Source organism: Eretmochelys imbricata, chromosome 20 (genome assembly GCF_965152235.1).
Source record: "Eretmochelys imbricata isolate rEreImb1 chromosome 20, rEreImb1.hap1, whole genome shotgun sequence".
Classification (NCBI taxonomy): Eukaryota; Metazoa; Chordata; order Testudines; family Cheloniidae; genus Eretmochelys; species Eretmochelys imbricata.
Genome location: NC_135591.1, coordinates 20,081,646 through 20,100,981, shown reverse-complemented (window position 1 = coordinate 20,100,981; position 19,336 = coordinate 20,081,646). Strand labels below are relative to the sequence as shown.

General features: G+C 63.7%; 1 protein-coding gene across 3 annotated transcripts in view; it reads right to left on the bottom strand.

Annotated features, from left to right (window-relative positions):
- Positions 1-483: 483 nt before the first annotated feature.
- The window catches only part of LOC144277516 (potassium channel subfamily T member 2-like), a 39,626-nt gene continuing 20,773 nt past the window's right edge, over positions 484-19,336 (bottom strand). The window contains exons 11-28 of one of the 3 annotated variants that reach the window (XM_077838339.1): positions 17,357-17,493; positions 16,947-17,010; positions 16,131-16,239; positions 15,389-15,497; positions 14,265-14,414; positions 13,431-13,666; positions 12,463-12,685; positions 11,743-11,848; positions 10,891-11,063; positions 10,504-10,575; positions 10,000-10,134; positions 9,754-9,865; positions 9,454-9,555; positions 5,895-5,978; positions 3,750-3,878; positions 2,202-2,505; positions 985-1,069; positions 484-611 (exon numbers count right to left, since the gene is read on the bottom strand). In XM_077838339.1, coding sequence (XP_077694465.1) covers positions 506-611; positions 985-1,069; positions 2,202-2,505; positions 3,750-3,878; positions 5,895-5,978; positions 9,454-9,555; positions 9,754-9,865; positions 10,000-10,134; positions 10,504-10,575; positions 10,891-11,063; positions 11,743-11,848; positions 12,463-12,685; positions 13,431-13,666; positions 14,265-14,414; positions 15,389-15,497; positions 16,131-16,239; positions 16,947-17,010; positions 17,357-17,493 — 2,436 coding nt within the window. In that variant the 3' untranslated portion in view covers positions 484-505. Of the gene's footprint in view, positions 612-984; positions 1,070-2,201; positions 2,511-3,733; positions 3,879-5,894; positions 5,979-9,453; positions 9,556-9,753; positions 9,866-9,999; positions 10,135-10,503; positions 10,576-10,890; positions 11,064-11,742; positions 11,849-12,462; positions 12,686-13,430; positions 13,667-14,264; positions 14,415-15,388; positions 15,498-16,130; positions 16,240-16,946; positions 17,011-17,356; positions 17,494-19,336 lie in introns of all 3 variants that reach the window. The other 2 variants (XM_077838340.1, XM_077838341.1) reach the window with 2 other exon arrangements.

Sequence of the window (19,336 nt, the reverse complement as noted above, 5' to 3'; positions counted from 1 at the left end):
GGCCTGGGCTGATGCCAAGGAGAAATGCCGTAAGGGCCTTGGCATCCCAGAGGGCGCCCCCAGCCTGGGGGCCGGATTCCTGTCTCTGGGGCTGGAATGCAGGTGGCGTGGGACCCGTCTCAGCCGGTCAGAGCTGCAGGAAGCATGGGGCAGCGGGCACAGGCATAGCAGGGCAGGCCTGTCTGTCTGTCCCTTGGGGTTCCCAGGAGGGGGCACAATTCTCACAGTGCCCGATGGGTCAGGGCTGCCTGTGCTGGGAGGGACAGGGCTGCTCTTTCCAGAGCCAATGGGAAAACACTGGACCTGGAACGGGCACGGCCCCCCCGGTGCCAAGTTTTCTCAGGGCAGCGCCCCCATGGCTCCGGGAGCCGTATAGACTGGGGCCAGGATCGGGCCCGGTGGTGGCAGGTGCCCGGTGCCCTGGGAGCAGATCTTGGCTCGGGGGCTGGCAGAGTCCATTGCCGAGCAGGGGGTCACAGTGTTGGCACGTGTCTCCTGGCTGGGGTCACAGATGGGTGCTGTCCTTCAGGTCCTCGGAGTGGCTGACACTGGCTTTCCGGCTGGGGCTGCTGGCAGAGACCAGGGTCAGGGGGTCGGGCCGGATGAGATACCTGTGGGGAGACAAAGGAGATGTCGGAGGGGCCAGGGGCCAGGCAGTCCCCCCGCCAGCCTTCGTTCCCGTCCCCCCGAAATAAGCAGGCCAGCTATACCCCAGCACCTCCCCTCTCTGGGGGGGCTGCTGAGCCCAGCCCCCCTGGGCCCATGGGTGGGGGTGCTCCCTCACCAGGGGACAGCTGGGGGGATCCGGATGGGACTGGGGGCTGTGAGGAGGGCTAAGCCCAGCGTGGATTTGGCCCAGGGCTGAGGATTGAAGGGGAAGGGTGTAGGAGAGGGGGGAGCAGCCGCTTGCAGCTTGGGCAGAGGGTGTGGGTGCCCCCCAGAGAGCAGCCCCCGCCCCCCGCTGGCCGTGCCCCCGGCACTCACACCACGTCGTTGATTTCCAGCCGCGTGTCAGGCGAGGGGTTGAGCAGGATGTAAGACAGTGTGTTGCCTTGGTCCATCATGTCCACTGCAAGTGGGGGGGAGATGGTGAGACCCCTGCCCGGCCCCCCAGCCCATCCCTGGGCGGAGTCAGCCAGGCCAGTATCACCCCCAACCGCCGCTCAGACCCACGGGCCCAGCCCACCCAGACCTCCCCCAGCTCAGCCCGCCCGGACCCCGCTCCCAGCTCAGCCCCCGGGCCCAGCCCGCCCGGGACACCCCCCAGCTCAGCCCCTGGGCCCAGCCCATCCGGGACCCTGCCCAGTTCGGCCCCCCGGCCCAGCCCACCTGGGACCCCGCCCAGCACGGTCCCCGAACCCAGCCCCCGGCACCCCCCAGCTCGGCCCCCGGGCCCAGCCCCTGGCACCCCCCAGCTCGGCCCCCGGGCCCAGCCCCCGGCACCCCCGAGCGCGGTCCCCGAGCCCAGCCCCCGGCCCCCCCAGCGCGGTCCCCGAGCCCAGCCCCCGGGACCCCCCAGCTCAGGCCCCGAGCCCAGCCCCCGGCACCCCCCAGCGCGGTCCCCAAGCCCAGCCCCCGGCACCCCCCAGCGCGGTCCCCGAACCCAGCCCCCGGCACCCCCCAGCGTGGCCCCCGAGCCCAGCCCCCGGGACCCCCCAGCTCAGGCCCCTGGCCCAGCCCCTGGCACCCCCCAGCTTGGCCCCCGGGACCAGCCCCCGGGACCCCCCAGCTCAGGCCCCGAGCCCAGCCCCCGGGACCCCCCAGCTCAGGCCCCTGGCCCAGCCCCTGGCACCCCCCAGCTCGGCCCCCGGGACCAGCCCCCGGGACCCCCCAGCTCAGGCCCCGAGCCCAGCCCCCAGCGCGGTCCCCGGGCCCAGCCCCCAGCTCGGCCCCCGGGCCCAGCCCCCGGCCCCCCCCAGCTCGGCCCCCGGGCCCAGCCCCCGGCCCCCCCCAGCGCGGTCCCCGAGTCCAGCCCCCCCCCAGCTCGGCCCCCGAGCCCATCTCCCGGCACGCCCCAGCTCAGGCCCCCGGGCCCAGCCCCCGGCCCCCCCCCGCGCGGCCCCCGGGCCCAGCCCCCCCAGCTCAGGCCCCCGGGCCCAGCCCCCGGCCCCCCCCGCGCGGCCCCCGGGCCCAGCCCCCCCAGCTCAGGCCCCCGGGCCCAGCCCCCGGCCCCCCCCGCGCGGCCCCCGAGCCCCCCGTACTGTAGCCGGCGGCCGAGAGCCCCAGATGTCTCATGCGGGTCTGCACCAGGGCGCCGAGCTCCTGGCGCTCGGAGCGGCGGGACAGTGCACGGCGCTGCTGGCTGATGCGCTCGGCCGCCGTCTGGCTGGGGCGGCGCCCGCCCTTGCGGCTCAGCCGCCGGGCCCACTGCAGGCTCTTGCGGCGCAGCAGCGGCTGCTCGGCCGGGTCGCCGCCCGTCGAGTCGCGGGGCCCCCGGCGGCAGAGGCGGGCGCCGCGCGGCTCCCGCGGGTCCTCGTCGTCCTCCGCGCTGACCGAGACCTGCGGCTGGGGGGGGCGGGGGTCAGCGCGGGGGGGCCGCGGACCCCCCCACCCGGGGGATCCGCGGTGCTGGAGGTGGGGGCGGGGCACAGAGGAGTGGGGACCCCCTGCCCCCCACGCCCCGCCCTGGAGACCATCCCGTGGCCCCTGAACACACTGGAGGGGGATGATCCTGCTCCTGAAGGGGGGGGGTGAGCGTGAAGTGGGGGGGCCCCAGCCCTGCTCCGGGGGAGGGAGCCCTGATCCCGGGGGATGGGGGCCCAGCTCTGCTCCCAGGGGGAGAATGGGGGGCCAAGCCCTGACCCCGGGGGCGGGGGATGGGGGCACAGCTCTGCTCCCGGGGGGGGGGGAATGGGGGCGAAGCCCTGATCCCAGGGGGCCCAGCTCTGCTCCCAGGGGGAGAATGGGGGCCAAGCCCTGATCCCGGGGGGGGATGGGGGCACAGCTCTGCTCCCGGGGGGGGGGATGGGGGCACAGCTCTGCTCCCGGGGGGGGGAGAATGGGGGCCATGCCCTGATCCCAGGGGATGGGGGCCCAGCTCTGCTCCCAGGGGGAGAATGGGGGCCAAGCCCTGATCCCGGGGGGTGGGGTGGGGGCACAGCTCTGCTCCCGGGGAGGGGGGGAATGGGGGCCAAGCCGTGATCCCAGGGGGAGAATGGGGGCCAAGCCCTGATCCCCGGGGGCCAAGCCCTGATCCCAGGGGGAGAATGGGGGCCAAGCCCTGATCCCAGGGGATGGGGGCCCAGCTCTGCTCCCAGGGGGAGAATGGGGGCCAAGCCCTGATCCCGGGGGGGGGGATGGGGGCACAGCTCTGCTCCCGGGGGGGGGGAGAATGGGGGCCATGCCCTGATCCCAGGGGATGGGGGCCCAGCTCTGCTCCCAGGGGGAGAATGGGGGCCAAGCCCTGATCCTGGGGGGGGGATGGGGGCACAGCTCTGCTCCCGGGGCGGGGGATGGGGGCCAAGCCCTGATCCCGGGGGGGAATGGGGGCCAAGCCCTGATCCTGGGGGGGAGATGGGGGCACAGCTCTGCTCCGGGGGGGGGGAAATGGGGGCCAAGCCCTGATCCTGGGGGGGGGGATGGGGGCACAGCTCTGCTCCGGGGGGGGGAATGGGGGCCAAGCCCTGATCCCGGGGGGGAATGGGGGCCAAGCCCTGATCCCGGGGCGGAGGGGAGGGGGGCACAGCTCTGCTCCGGGGGAGGGAATGGGGGCCAAGCCCTGATCCCGGGGCGGAGGGGAGGGGGCGCACCTCGGCGGCAGAGAGCAGGTGGCAGTCGGTGCGGTAGATGCCGATCGGGATGTCGCCCGTGCTGGAGCAGAGCTTCTGGTAGAGGCGCCCGTAGGAGCGGATCCACAGGTCGTCCTCGGTCACCTTCAGCTGCGGGGGAGAGAGATGGGTCACCCTGCGGGGGAGGGGGCGTCCCCCTGCCCCCCGAGCCTGCCATCCCCTCCGCCATGCAGCAGTGACTGCTGCCCCCCTACCGGCACCTGCAGGGGGATGAGGAGCGAGCCCCACACCGAGAACAGAAGGGAAAGGGTGGGGGAGACAGAGAGAGGGGGGCCGTGTGTAGGGACTGAGGGCAGCATGAGGGGACCGACCGGGGGTGCCAGTTCAGATTTCGGGGGGCAACTTTAACTGTGATGCCAGGCCGGGGGCTACTTAGGGACCTGAAAAGTGTTTTGGCAGAGAACTTAGCAATTAGCTGACAGGAGCCCTGGATCTAATTCCTATAGAAAAGAACAAAGATTCAATAAATATTAGACCCATTCAGCCTTAACACTAACATGTTCTGACACCTCGTGGCAAGTCACCTAAGGGACACTGGTTAGGTTTAAATATTTAAAGTTTATTCTTACTTTGTTACTACTCCACTCTTAGTTGTCTCTTTTCTAGGAAGAAATATGGTGTCATCTTGGTGGGTTTGGAAAAGTGGCATCAAAATTGTGAGCTTATATAGGGAGAAATAATCACAGAACTGGAAGGGACCTAGAGAGGCCGTCCAGTCCAGTCCCCCACACTCAAGGCAGGACTAAGTATTATCTAGACCATCCCTGATAGGTGTGTGTCCAACCTGCTCTTAAAAATCCCCAATGATGGAGATTTCACAACCTCCCTGGGCAATTTATTCCAGTGTTTAACCACCCTGACAGGTAGGAAGTTTTTCCTAATGTCCAACCTAGACCTCCCTTGCTGCAATTTAAGCCCATTGTTTCTTGTCCTTGTTAAGAACATTTTTTCTCCCTCCTCCTTGTAACAACCTTGTATGTACTTGAAAACTATTCTCATGTCCCCTCTCAGTCTTCTCTTCTCCAGATGAAACGAACCCAATGTTTTCAATCTTCCCTTACAGGTCATGTTTGCTAGACCTTTGATTATTTTTGTTGCTCTTCTCTGGACTTTCTCCAATTTGTCCACATCTTTCCTGAAATGTGGCACCCAGACCTGGACCCACTACTCCACTTGAGGCCGAATCAGCGCAGAGCAGAGCAGAAGAATGACTTCTCGTGTCTTGCTTACAACACTCCAGCTAATACATCCCAGAAGGATGTTTGCTTTTTTTGAAACAGCGTTACACTGTTGACTCATGTTTAGCTTGTGATCCACTATGACCCCCAGATCCCTTTCCGCAGGACTCCTTCCTAGGCAGTCATTTCCCATTTTGTGTGTGTGCAAGATTGTTCCTTTCTAAGTGGAGCACTTTGCATTTGTCCTTATTGCATTTCATCCTATTTACTTTAGCCCATTTCTGCAGTTTGTCCAGATCATTCTGAATTTTAATTCCATCCTCCAAAGCACTTGCAACCCCTCCCAGCTTGGCATTGTCCGCAAACTTTATAAGCATACTGTGTATGCCATTGATCATCTAAATCATTGATGAAGACATTGAATAGAACCGGACCCAGAACCTATCCCTGCGGGACCCCACTCGTTCTGCCCTTCCAGCCTGACTGTGAACCATGGATAACTACTCTCTGGGAACGATTTTCCAACCAGTTATGCACCCACCTTATAGTAGCTCCATCTCGGCTGCATTTCCCTGGTTTGTTTGCAGTTACCTGTGTGCAGTTAACTGTCTCTCTGGGGCTAGGGCAAGCGCTGTGAGCAGACCTCAGGTGCAAAACTCAGGGGGGGCCAGAGCCCCCGCTGCCCTTCCTAAATGGCACCCATTGGACAGACAGAAGACTGCATGTGGGGACGGATGGATGGAGGGCTGTGTGAGGGGACCGATGGACAGACAGAAGGCCATGTGAGGAGATGCATGACTGGCCGGACAGATGTGTAAAGCAGAGGGATGTACAGGACAAGTGAGAGGCAGGCAGAGGGATGCAGACACAGATACCCAGATGCCAGGGTGAGGGGCAGGTGCCAGGCAGCGTCCGGCCGGGTACTCACCGCGCACAGGAAGCCGGAGCCTGGCATGGAGTCGAGCCCCAGGAGCAGGCGAGTGATGGAGATCATGTAATCCTTCACAAACGACTGCAGGACAGGAGGGAGGGTCAACTGGGAGCTTTCTGGGCCACCCCCTGCCCCCGATTCCCCATCTCCCCTTACTAGCAAGGAGGGGATGGGAGCAGATCTCACAGTGCAGATTGGTGAGGCCAGCCTGGCCCCTGGACCCAGCACAGCAGGCTCTGGGCTGCCCCTGCCAGGGCTGCAGGCTGGCATGTCCTATGGTGGGGTGAGGGGGGCTGGAACGTCCCACATGGGGACAGGCTGGCACATCCCACACAGAGGGGGGAGGCTGGCACGTCCCAGGTATGGTGGGGGCAGGATTGGGGGGGTTACCTGGTAGAGAAAGAGACAAGGGGATGCAGGGCTGGATGTGGGGGGGCGGGGCTCCCAGTAGCAGGGAATAGTGGGTGTCCCCAGGGAGGGTACCTGGGGGCAGGGAGGGGAGGTCCCTTGGGGGGTCCGCAGGGACGGGGAGGGGAGGTCCCTGTGGATGGGGGGGGTGATGTTCTGTACCTCGTGGGAATACCCTACACCCCCATGTTTATCCTGTTTGTTTCTTCTACCTGAAGCAGTGCGGTTGGTTTGAAGCGTGTCAGAGGCTCCCCTTGTGAAAACAAGCCTGGTACATCTCAATTTCTTTGTTAAATTGATGAACTCATAGAAGCTTGCAGCGTCCAGCAGCATAACTGGACAGTGCAAGACAAGGTTCCTAGGGTTGTGTCCAGGGCTGGAGATATTGGCCAGTGTCATTCGGTTGCACAATCCAAGGAGTAGCTTCCATGCCAGAGGCTGTGTGTGAACAGCCCAGGAGTGGGGGTCCTCACAGCAGAGCAGGGTAAGGCTGGCTCCCAGGGTCAAGAACTGGAGTGACCGAGCAGATCACCGGTCCGGATAACACCAGAGGGGGACGTCACAGTGGCAGAGCAAGCAGGGTGTATGTGCAGCTTGTTACTCCAAATGAAGTTCACACTTTAAGCACTGATATTTGTGATTTTAAGTGAGTCTTAAGCGCAGTGGTTAAGAACAGTCAGGAGGAGGTCAGAGGTTTGTTATTTTCTGTTTGCGTATTTCGGGAAAGGGAAGTTGGAACAGAAAAGCAGGAAAATGAGTGAAAGCAGTGAAGCGATTGCGAAGTTGGAGCTTTTTAGCCTGAGATTGCAGACAAGGAGCGGGAGCACCAGAGATTATTGCAACTGAAAGAACTGGAGATAAAAGAGAAAGAGAAAGAGAGAGAGAGAAGAAAGAGAGAGCGAGCAAAAACACCAACTGGACCTGCTAGAGAAGCAGAACCAGAACCTCCCGACCCCGACGACTCCCATCACGCCAAAAATCCACAAGTGGGAACACTTATGTCCTGCATTCAGTGAGGACGATGGTATTGCTGAATATCTGACTGCCTTCAACAGGCCTGTATGTAATACCAGAAATCCTTGATAAGAGTTCCTACTCTGATAGAGAAACTGATGGATGCAGCTCCAATGCCTGTGAGAACAGAGGATTTGAGACCTGGAAGTTGCAAGGTGGTCGTTTGGTGGGAGAGCTGTGGGGAAAAGGTGAATCTGATTGAAGGGTAAACACACCTAGCCCAGAGAGCGCGGATCACAGCCCTCTAGTCTAGGGGGCAGGGAAGGACTCAGTGCTGGAGGGGGAAACACTCGGTAACCCCAAAAGGGAAGCTGGATTTTCTGCATGTGTACAGTCCTGGGGTTGGGAGACCACTCCCCAAAGGGCCAGCCAATGTGCAGGATCCCCCTGAACACCTACCTTGCCAGACCCTGAGGCACCAAAACTCCAGAAACATGATTAAATTAAGAGCCCACACAGAGGGGAACACTGGAGGGAAGGAAAAGCCAGTGACTGATTCCATGGGAGAGAGTCAAAGGACACCATGGGTAATGAAAAAACTGACCTCAAACCAGACTATCTGAACAGAGGGCGTGGTATCACCTGTAAACGTCCATCTGTGATAAAATGTTTGGTATTAATGTTAAGTTTTGGGGATAAGAATTTTGACACGGATGTTAAACCTTATGGGAACGCTAGTTCTCAGTTAATACATGTAATCAGATTCAAAGCATATCACAGCAGAGAAACCATAACAAACCTGGTTTGCTGTGTGTGAAAGGGGAGACTGAGGCACGCTGCCTCATGGCCATAATAGCTGGATGCCAAGAGAACTATAACACAAACTGCCTTCGAGCTAGTCAGTGACTAACCCTCTTGCAGTAAACTGAGGGGAGATGTGTGATGCTCTGTACCTCGTGGGAACACCCTGCACCCCCATGTTCATCCTTGTAAAATGATTGTGTGGTATCCAATCCAAAGGTTGTCATGTCGGGTGTCTTCGGAAGGCTCATGATGCACTGAGCAGTTGTTATAGTAATTGTTGTTATAGGCTGTAATTTCATGTATATAGTTATGAGGCTAAAAAATGTGCCCTCATGGCTTAAAACAGGGCCAGGCAAAACTCTCTAAGAGCAGAGGGGCAGTTCACACCTCATCAGGGCATGTATGGGACAAACCCAGCCCAGCCTCACAGGCAGAAAGGACACTAGTCTAGGCAGCAACAAAGGATCTGTTGGACTCTGGAGTGAGTCACTGCCCTTCCTTTGGTCAGTCAGGGACGGCAATGAGGTAATGCTCCCCTGACCCTGAAGTGGGGAAGGGGGGCAAAGCCAGGAGGGAAGAAAGAACGTGATAAAAGGAAGAGATGTTTGCCAGGCTCTTCCTCGCTCTCCCACCTCCATCGACAGACACCACCACCAAGTGACTGAAGCGCTGATCAAAGGGGAGAGCCTGGCTGAAGGGCAACCACCAGCCTGTGGTGAGAAGCATCTCAGTTTGTAACAACATTGGAAGTGTTAAGATCATCTTAGAATGAGTTTTGCTTTTATTTCATTTGACCAAATCTGACTTGTTGTGCCTTGACTTATAATCACTTAAAATCTATCTTTGTAGTTAATAAATCTGTTTATTCTACCTGAAGCAGTGCGGTTGGTTTGAAGCGTGTCAGAGACTCCCCTTGGGAGAATAAGCCTGGTACATCTCAATTTCTTTGTTAAATTGACAAACTCATGGAAGCTTGCAGTGTCCAGCAGCATAACTGGACCAAGGTTCCTAGGGTTGTGTCCGGGGCTGGAGATATTGGCCAGTGTCATTCGGTTGCACAATCCAAGGAGCAGCTGACATGCCAGAGGCTGTGCGTGAACAGCCCAGGAGTGGGGTTCTCATAGCAGAGCAGGGTAAGGCTGGCTCCCAGGGTCAAGGATTGGAGGGATCTAGCAGATCACCTGTTCAGATAACCCCAGGGAGGGTCCCCAGGGGCAGGAAGAGGGGTCCCCAGGGGCAGGGGATTTCCCCAAGGAGGGTCCCTGGGGGCAGGGAGGGAAGGTCGCCAGGGGAAGGTCCCTGGGAGTTGGAGGGGGGTTGCTGGGGGTGGGGAGGGAGGGTCCCTGGGGGAGGGAGGGGGGTCCCCAAGGGCAGGGGGTCCCTGGGGTACCTGGTAGAGCAGTGTGTCTAGCATGCTGACGCTGAACACCTTCCCTGCAGCGAAAGGCAGGCGGAACATGAACACCAGGTTGGAGCCGTTCTCCCGCTCCTTCTGTGGGGACAGAGAGCGAGTGAGTGGGGTGCAGCGGGCCAGGGCACAGCAGGGGACAGGGAGATACAGGGGGGCAGCACGGGGCAGGGGGTGCAGGAGGCCAAGGGGCAGGGGTGCAGCGGGGGGCGTGGGACACAGCGGGGGGCAGGCGGGAGCAGCAGGGGAGTGTGGGGCAGCGCAGGGCCGGCCAGGCCGTACCTTCTCCAGCTTGGACAGGGCCAGCGCGTGGCGATCCTTGGCCTTGAACTGCATGAAGCGCATGTTGGCCGGGTGCGTCAGCTCGGTGATGATGTTCAGGCCTGGGAACAGCCTGCTCCGGGCACAAAGACAGGGTCAGACGGGCTCCTGAGCCCAGCCCCCACCCCCTGCTCTAACCACGGGACCCCGCTCCCCTCCCAGCGCCGGGGAGGGACCCCAGGCATCCTGGCTCCCCCAGCCCCGTACCTGAACAGCGTCTGGACGTTGACGATGGTTTTGGCGTCGGCCATGTAGTCCTCGTCCGCGATCATGGAGCTCTCCTTGTCCACGACCACCATGCTGGCAGCAAAGGTCACACCGCAGTGCAGCAGGTCGTCCAGGCTGGGGGGCGGGGGGTCAGCTGTTGTGCCAGGCAGTGCCGCCCCGCCCCACACCCCTCCTGCCCCACGTGTGCCCAGCCCCCCCCCATCAGCCCCCACTGGCTTACACCCCTGGGGGCCTCCAAAGCTACCCGAATTAGAGGGGGGTGAGGGCACAGGGCTCCACGACGCCAAGCGGATGGGGGCAGGCAGGAGGGGGCTGAGCTGGCCCACGCCACCGGCCCCCCAGCTGAGGCCGGGACCGTGCCCCAGAGCCCAGGGCCAAAGCAAGCGTGGCCGGAAATCCAAAGGGGACGAGTGGTTCCGCCTCCCTCCCTCCTGGGTCTGCCCCAGCCCTTGCCCCGGTCTGCCCCGTGCAGCACCTACTCACTTATCGATGGAGCCCACCATGTAATAGACCAGGGGGAACCAGCAAATGGCCTCCAGGAAATGGGTCTCTGGCCTGCAAGGGAAACGGGGGACGGCAGTGGAGGGGCAGACAGGGGGAGGGGCGTATCCCTGCTCCCACCCAGTCTGCATTACTCCACCCCCACCCCCCAGCCTCTGCCCCCCAACCCCACACCCCCAGCCTCTGCCCCCGCCCCACGGCCTGTACCCCCACATGTCCCTGTCCCACTCCCTCTGCCCAATACCCAGTGGTGTGCCGGCGAGCCCAGCACCCGCTGTCTGTCCCTGACAGCTCCCCCTCTCCCCCCAGCCCATGCCTGTGCCCTGGTGGCCCCCTCCTCGACCCCTTTACCCGGGGCAGGTCCCTCACATGTTCTCCAACAGCAGCACGATGGGGTTGAGCTCCTTGCGGGGCCGGTAGTACGCCCGCAGTGGCACGATGAAGTTGTACAGCCCGTTGCCGGCTCTCTCAGCCGAGACAATGATGAGCTTGTTCTGGAAGTGGTAGGCGCGGGCGTCCTCGTACGGGTAGTGGTGGCAGCTCTGCAGGGCCAAGCGGGGTTCGCCGGGGGGACAACCCCCCCTCATTCCCTGCCAGGGCTGAGACCGGCGCCGGGGACCCCCCAGGGATCTGACTTGGCTGGGGGTACAGCTGGCTTCTGGGGTGCCAGCACGGCAGGGGTTAAACCCCACCGATCCCCCAGCCCAGAGGGGACATGACCCATCCCCCATTTCCCACCAGCAAAGCGGGGGTTAAACCCCACCGATCCCCCAGCCCAGAGGGGGCATGACCCATCCCCCATTTCCCACCAGCAAAGCGGGGGTTAAACCCCACCGATCCCCCAGCCCAGAGGGAGCATGACCCATCCCCTATTTCCCACCAGCAAAGCGGGGGTTAACACCACCGATCCCCCAGCCCAGAGGGGGCGTGACCCATCCCCCCATTTCCCTCTGATCCCCAGCTGGAGACCTGGGGCTGAGGTGGGGGGGTGACCCCCTCCCTGTTCCTTCCTGGATCTATAAATTGGTGGGGGGGTTGTATCATCCTTTGCTCACTTGTGCCCTCTCACCTGCAGCCTCTTAGGGGGGCCAGCCATGTGTCCCTGGGGTGGCCCCAGGGGGTCACTGGGGCAGGACAGGGGCCCCTGGGATGGTGCTGGGGGCCCAGCCCAGGGCCCCTTGGCATCGCCCCCATGGGCGTCTTGCCCAGCCCTGGTAGTACCTTGTCCAGCCGCAGGCAGCAGAAGGGGATCTTCTCCTGGACCAGGTGGCAGAGGGCGGGGGAGCTGCCGATGTAGGGGGAGTTGGTGGGGTAACCCTTTACCCAGCTGGAAGACCAAGAGAGAGGGGGAAGGAGGAGCTGGGGGGCAGGGAGAGGGGGAGGCCAGGCCTTTGGGGGGCCTCGCTCCTCATAGCCCCAAAGCGCCAAGCCGGGCGCATTGGAGCTGAGCAGGATACACAGGCATCCCGCCAAGCCGGGCAGCTTCTTCCAGCTGGGTTAGTGCCACGGGGCATGGGTGTCTGTCTGTGCTCTGGGCAGCCCTTAACTCTTGGGGGTCCCTCGTGTACCCCACACCGCACGCTCACGTGCCTGGAGACACACACACATGCTGTCATTGGCAAACCCCCCTGGGGTCTCCCATACCGGGGGGGAGCATGTAGGCATTGGGGGATTGCGGCTTCCGACCCACGGACAGCCACCTCCCTCCCCACTGCTATAAACATTTTTTCCCATCGGGACCCTGCAAGGGGCGTTGCAGGTCCAGGCCTGAATTCGCGGGGGCAGCACCGGGCGTGCCCCAGAGGCAGGTCCCTACGTGCCCCACTCCCCTCCGTCCCCATGGCCTCTCCGTGGACGGGGCCAGTCAGGATGCTGAGACCCCCCCAGCTCGAGCCACGTCACACAGGGCCCCGTGGCAGGCACGGGCGGGCAGGTCCTTACGTGCCGGAGGCGGCTGCGGCGCCGTCAGAGTGGGTGGCCTCGTCCTCCGACTGGTCGCTCAGCAGGTCGAAGGCGGGGCTGGGGATGGCGTCCACCACCTCCAGGACGGGGGCAATGCTGCGGCGCTTCTCAGTGCCCGCCGGGTCGCCCGGCAGGCCCAGCGTGGTCCCGCCCACGCTGTCCGGGCTGCTGCCAGAGTCCGGCAGGTCCATGGCCACCGTCCCTGCACGGCCGGGGGGCAGGCGGGTCAGGGCACTCTCGGGCGGGGGCAGGACCCTGAGCCCAGCCGTCCCGGCTGCCCCCACGTGCCTCCCCCAGCCTGCAGGGGGGCATCTGGGGCCGATTCTGTGACACGCCCCCCGAGTGGGGGCAGGCTGAGCCCCAGCAAACTCGTATCACATGATGCCACCCAGCTGGGCTGGACTGGAACCCGGCCCCAGCTGGGCCCCGCCCCACCAGCCACCTGGTGCCCCGCCCCCCTGGTTCGGAGAGCAGGCAGCTGGGCCTGTGCTGGGTGGGGATTGGCTGCGGCAGTGCAAAGGGCTGGCTGGGGATTGGTGGGCCCCATGCTGAGTGACGATTGGCTGGGGAAGTGTGAAGGGCAAGTGGGAATTAATAAGGGAGAGTGTGGCCCAGTGCTGGATGGTGATTGGCTGGGGTAGTATGACAAGCCAGCTGGAGATTGGTGGGAGTTTGGCAGGGCCCCATACTCAATAATGACTGGCTGAGGAGGGGTGAAGGGCCGGCTGGGGATTGGTGGGGCACTCTGGGGGGAGTCCCATGCCGGGCGGTGATTGGCTGAGACCTGACAGGCCGGCAGGGGACGAGGGGAGAAAGCTGGGGCTCGGTGCTGAGTTCCGATTGGCTGCAGCAGGGTGACGAGCCAGCGGGGGATTGGTGGGGAACTGGCGGGCTGCGTGCCGGGGGGCGACTGGCCGGAGAGGTGTGAGGGGCCGGCCGGGGCTCACCCATGCTGGCGATGACGCTGTGCACGGGCAGGCGTGTCAGGCCGGGGTAGGCCGGGGTGGGCAGCCGGCTCGGGCGCAGATGCTCCTGCTGGCGGAAGATGAAGGCCGAGTTCTCCTCCTTGGAGATGTTGATGTAGAAGCAGGTGTCGGAGGAGGCCAGGATGTGGCAGGGCCCCGGGTTCAGCAGGATGTTGTTCTTGTCCTCCCGGCACACGCCGATCAGGCACACGCCGTACCTGCCGGGGCAGCCGGGGTCAGCGCCTGGGTCCCCCGGGAGGGGGCTCAGCCCTGCGGAGCTGGTGGAGGGAGGCGTGTGCAAGCCAGCTCGGAGCTCCTGGGGGTGCAATAGGCGTGCAGGCCTGGCTGGGTGTAAGTGTGCTCATGAACAGAGACCACGCGCAAGCTGGATCATGCGTGTGCACAGGGGTGCGTGTGGGCGAGGATGTCTGCGCACGTGCAAGGGCATGCAAATGTGTGTCTGCGGGTGGGGCACGAGTGTACGTGTGTACGTGTGTGCAAGCACACAGAAGAGTATGCCAATGTCTGCAAGTGTGTGCATGAGTGTACAAGGGCATGTGTGAGCATGTGCAAGGGTATGCACCAATCAATCAGTGTGTGTGAGCATGTGCACCAGGGCGTAGGCTTGCCCCCCTGCGTGCAAGCACCTGGAAGGGTCTGCCAATGTGTGTAAGCGTGGGCACAAGTGTATGAGCACGTGTGTGAGCATGGGCACGAGCATACACATGTGCGTGCATGTGCAAGGGTACGCCAGCGTGCCGGCATGCGGAGGTGCACACGCGGCACATGGAGCCGCCCTCCCCGGGCCCCGCGCACCTCTTGTGGGCGTGGAAGGAGGCATAGGTGAAGCTCTTGCCCTGGTATTGGCCCAGGAACTTGCTGTCCCCCAGCCGGACGTGGTAGACCTCGTTGGCCGAGCAGCGGCTGTACATCCTCTGCCATTGCTCCGGGGAGGCGGGGCCGTCCCTGAGGGGGGAGAGACGCCCCCCCATGTGCATCACAGCCCTGGGGTCGGGGGGGGCCCTCCCCCGACCCCCGCCCAGGAGGGAGGGGAGCCCTGGCCTGTGGACTCACCCCCGGTGTCGCTGGTGCCTGGGTCACGGCAGGGAAAGTCCATGGGGCTCCAGCCATTCACAGAACGCAGGGGGGGATGTCCCAGAGCTGGGCAGGGTTGGGGCCCCTCCCTCTGCTGCTCGCCTGGCTCTGGATGCGGGGGCTCCAGCCGGGGGTCGGCCCCAGGACGAGGGGCCCCAACGTCTCCTCCTGGCCCGTGACCCAGAGGCAAGTGCGTCCCCTCCCCCCGCAGCACGTCACCCACCCAGGCCCCAGCCCAGACTCACCTGGACAGGGGTTGCCAGGGGCCCGGCCGTGGCTTGAAGGGCTCCATGGGGGTGGTTCTGTCCAAAGGCACCAAGGGGCAAATGACAACCGACCCCATCCCTGCCACCCCACCATCCCCCACCCTGGCAATCGGCTCAGGCTCTCTGCACACTCAGGCAGATGCGGCTGGGGCTGGTCTCCCCACCCTGCTGCTGACTCCTGCCTCCCCCAATGCACCTAATGCTGTTTCCTCCCCCACCCTGGCACTGGCTCCTGCCCCCCTTCTTTCTCAGTGCTGCTGTGGGGGGGCACAGGAGGTCTCCAGGGCAGGAGGAAGTGCTGTGGGGCTCCCTGGTCCCACCCTACCCTTGACTGCCTTCCCTCCCAGAAGAGTTTGAGTACTGACCCCAGGGTGGGTGGAGAGACCTGTTGCTGGGGTGTGATTGGCAGGACCCCTAGAGCAGTGGGGCTGAGAATCAACACCCCACTGGGATGCACTGGGTGGGTTCCCCCCAGCCCGAAAGCGACTGGCTCAGGCTCTGTGCAGACCAGGCAGCGCTGCTGGGTCTAGTGCAGCCCCAGCCGGGGGCGGTCAGCCAGCGACGGGCACCGCTACTCACTGTCCCCGCGAGGTGTGGATCAGCAGCGTGATGAGGGTGGAAGTGGCTGGACACACACAGTTCAGAGCCAACATGGCGTACTTGAATTCTTCTTCGCAGACCACGTGATCTGCAGAGAGAGGCGCACACGGGCTGGGAGCCAGGGCCGAGGCTGCCCCGGAGGAGCTGGGCCTGCTCCCCCAGCTGCTTGCTTCCTTCATCCGTCCCTTCCTTCTTCCCTCCGTCCGCCTATCATCCTGCCTCTGCCAGCTCTCCGTCCACCCAGCCACCCGACCACCTTCCCTCCTTCTCTAGCTCTCCGTCCATCCCCGTCCACTCCTCTGTCTGCTCTATTCATCTACCCCCTGCCTGATCCCTTCCTCCATCCCCGTCCACTGTGTCTGCTCTATTCATCTACCCCCTGCCTGATCCCTCCCTCCATCTCCGTCCACTGTCTGATCTATTCATCTACCCCCCGCCTGATCCCTCCCTCCATCCCCATCCACTGTGTCTGCTCTATTCATCTACCCCCTGCCTGATCCATCCCTCCCCATATACATCCCCATCTCCCCACTTATCCACCCTCATTCATAACCCTCTATCCAGCCAACCCTCCATCCCCCCATCCCCATAGACATCCCCCATCTCTCTCCTCTCCCCCGTTGCCGATCACTGCAGGAGCATGGGGCAGGGGCAGGAGAGGGTGCCAGGGGCACAGTGGAGGCAGAGACAGGACAGCGGGGGCCGTGTGGGGGCACCTCACCTGCGAATTTGATGTGGAACTTGTTCTCGGGTTTGAGGATCTGCACGTACAGGGGGCAGTTGGGGGCAAAGTCCTTGACCGCCCAGGCCCTCAGGATGGTCTGATGATCCTGGGGGGGTGGGCAAGATGGGGCAGAGTGTCACAGCCAGGCCAGCCCCCTCACGTTTCCCCCAGCCCCCTGGGTGCCAGGAGGGATCACGCCTCCCCCCAGTGCCTCCCCACAGCCCCCAGCACCCTGCTGCGCAGCGTGGTCCCCAGAGACCCAATCGGCCTGGCGTGGACACAGCGACCCACGCAGGGCGCCATGGCTGGGAAATGCAGACAGCCTGGCAGCTGCTTCCCGCTGCCCTGCACCAGGGGGTCTCAGCCTACCCAGGTGGGGTCCCTGCGGAGGATGGAGACCCGGACAACACGGCCCCTGCCAGCGCGTATCCCAGAAGCCACTGCAGGAGAGCTGTTGGCCCAGCATCCAGCGCGACGGGGCCCTGATCTTGGTCGGGGTCTGGGCAGCGCCCGGCACGACGGGGCCCCGATCTCGGCCGGGGTCTGGGCGGGGCCCCGATCTCGGCCGGGGTCTGGGCAGCGCCCGGCACGAGGGGGCCCCGATCTCGGTCGGGGTCTGGGCAGCGCCCGGCACAACGGGGCCCCGATCTCGGTCGGGGTCTGGGCAGCGCCCGGCACGACGGGGCCCCGATCTCGGTCGGGGTGTCTGGGTGCTACCCTGTAATAAATACCCCTCCCCCGGTACTATCTTTAACCCTGTGCTGGGTCCGGCTGGGTGGCCCGCAGGGCGGGATATCTATGCGTGGCACCTACCGCAGCAATCCGGTCCCCCTCGAAGCGGTTGCTGAGGATAAAGCAGGCCTCTGCGTCATCCATCCTTTAGCGTGGGGAGAAGAGACTGGGGATTAGCAGGAAACCAGACCGCAGCGGGGCAGCTTAGACCACAGATTAGCTGTGGGGAGCAAAGTGGCTGGAGACAGGATGGGACTGGACCCCTTGCTCCCCCATTACAGACAAGGGCAGCTCCCTGCCCCGGCACCCCTCCCTTCAGAGACAGGGTGGGGCAGGGCCCCCCCTATGGGTCCGCCAGCTGGCTGGGGGGGGGCGGCCAAGATTTTCTGACCCCACTGGCCAGTTCCATCGATTCCCTCTGTCATTGGCCGACGGGGATGGGAGGAAGGGCCCCCCGAGGCATGGGGCAGCCCCGCCTGGCTGGCACTCACTTGGCCCGCATGAGGTCCTGGTCCTTGAGGGCCGAGCCCTGCAGGAAGATGACGCGCTGGGACCAGAGCGGGATCTGCAGCACCCGCCGCACCGCCACGTCCATCTCCGTGGGGCACAGGATCACCACATAGTAGTCCTGCCGGGGAGTCGCGGGGCATGGTCAGGGCACGGCCAGCCCTCTACGCCACCCCCACGGCCGGCCCCCCGGGCCAGCCCCCCCATATCCCAGTACAGCCAGCCCCCTGTGCCAGGTACCTACACCTCCCCGGCCCGGCCCGCCCCCTGGGCCAGCCCCCCCATACCAGCCTCTATCCCAGCATGGCCAGCCCCCTGTGCCAGATACTTACACCTCCCCGGCACGACCCGCCCCCTGGGCTAGCCCCCCTATGCCAGCATGGCCAGCCCCCCCATATCCCAGTACAGCCAGCCCCCTGTGCCAGGTACCTACACCTCCCCGGCCCCGCCCGCCCCCTGGGCCAGCCCCCCCATACCAGCCTCTATCCCAGCATGGCCAGCCCCCTGTGCCAGATACCTACACCTCCCCGGCCCGGCCCGCCCCCTGGGTCAGCCCCCCCATACCAGCCTCTATTCCAGCATAGCCAGCCCCCTGTGCCAGATACCTACACTTCCCCGGCACGGCCCGCCCCCTGGGCTAGCCCCCCCCGGCCAGTCCCCATCCCACTATGGCCACCCCCCTCCATCCACCACCCCCACCCCACCTGCTCCCTCCCAGTTTCCCTTTCCCCTCCCGCACCCTTCCATGGGGTCCGGAGGGTTCAGGGAGCGCAGAGCTCCAGCCATGGGCTACGCCAGCCCTTCGCCTGCCCGCTGAGCCCCTCTGAGCCCTGCACAGCAATGGGCAGCCCCCGCATCCAGGGAGGGTGCAACGCGCATTGCTAGGCCAGACCCCCCGCACCCACACGGCCGCAGAACAGTGCCAAGGCACCGGCCCATTGGGGCCCCCTGGAACAGCCCTCCCCCCTCCCCCCACAGCGCCGTTCCCCTGCACCTCCCCAGCTGGGATCAGGGCTCAGCGCCCCCTTGTGCCCACAGTGCCCAGCTCTTCCTGCTGCAGCACGGGGTGGGGGTCCAGAGCTTCACTCTATAGGGGTCGATGCTGTGATGTTCCTGACGTGAACTGGGACCGTGTAGATCATTGTTGCAACCGAGGTCCAGTAGTGGCACCAAAACGTGTATAAAGGGGGTCAAATGAGGTGTCTAAGGCGAGGTGATGGTTGGCTGGTTAGGACTGTGCTGTCTGGGTGCGTGTATCTGTTTTGAATGTGAAGTTATCAGTATTGACTCTGTCCTGTCTGTAGCTCAAACCTGCGCTCTGCTTCCGGGGGACGCCCCAGACACGCTGGGGTCAGCTCTGCCCAGCCTGCTGGATGGCCCAGTAAGGACCATCAGCGACACAACTGTCCCATTGCGAGAAGGCAGACACGCCTGGGGACTCAGCCGGGCAGGCAGGGACCTGCCCATGGACCGAACTCTGAGGTGTTTCCAGGCCATGGGCTGGGCAGCTTGTCCTTGGGACAAAGGAAGCAGAGGCCACCTGGCAGGAGACTGTACAAAGCTACTGCAGCTCCTCCACCTGGTCGTCTGTCCTGCTGCTCACCTCTGGAGGGACGCTGCTACACACAGAAGCTCTGAACCCGGGACCGAAGGACCCCTCCCAGCTGGGGACGTTCTCCAGAGCCTTGATTTGAACCTGCCGCTTATTCCATCCCTGCTACAAGCCTGACCCGAGAACTTGGCCGTTACTGGATGGGACTGATTCCATTTCACCAGCGCTGGCTCTCACCAACCTCGGTTTCCTTTGATCAATAAACCTTTAGCTTTTAGATGCTAAAGGATCGGCAACAGCGTGATTTGTGGGTAAGAGCTGACTTGTCCCGGGCTCTGGGGCTTGGTCCGTTGGATCGGGAGAACCGTCTTTCTTTTACTGGCGAATTGGTTTTCATAACCGTGCGTCCCCA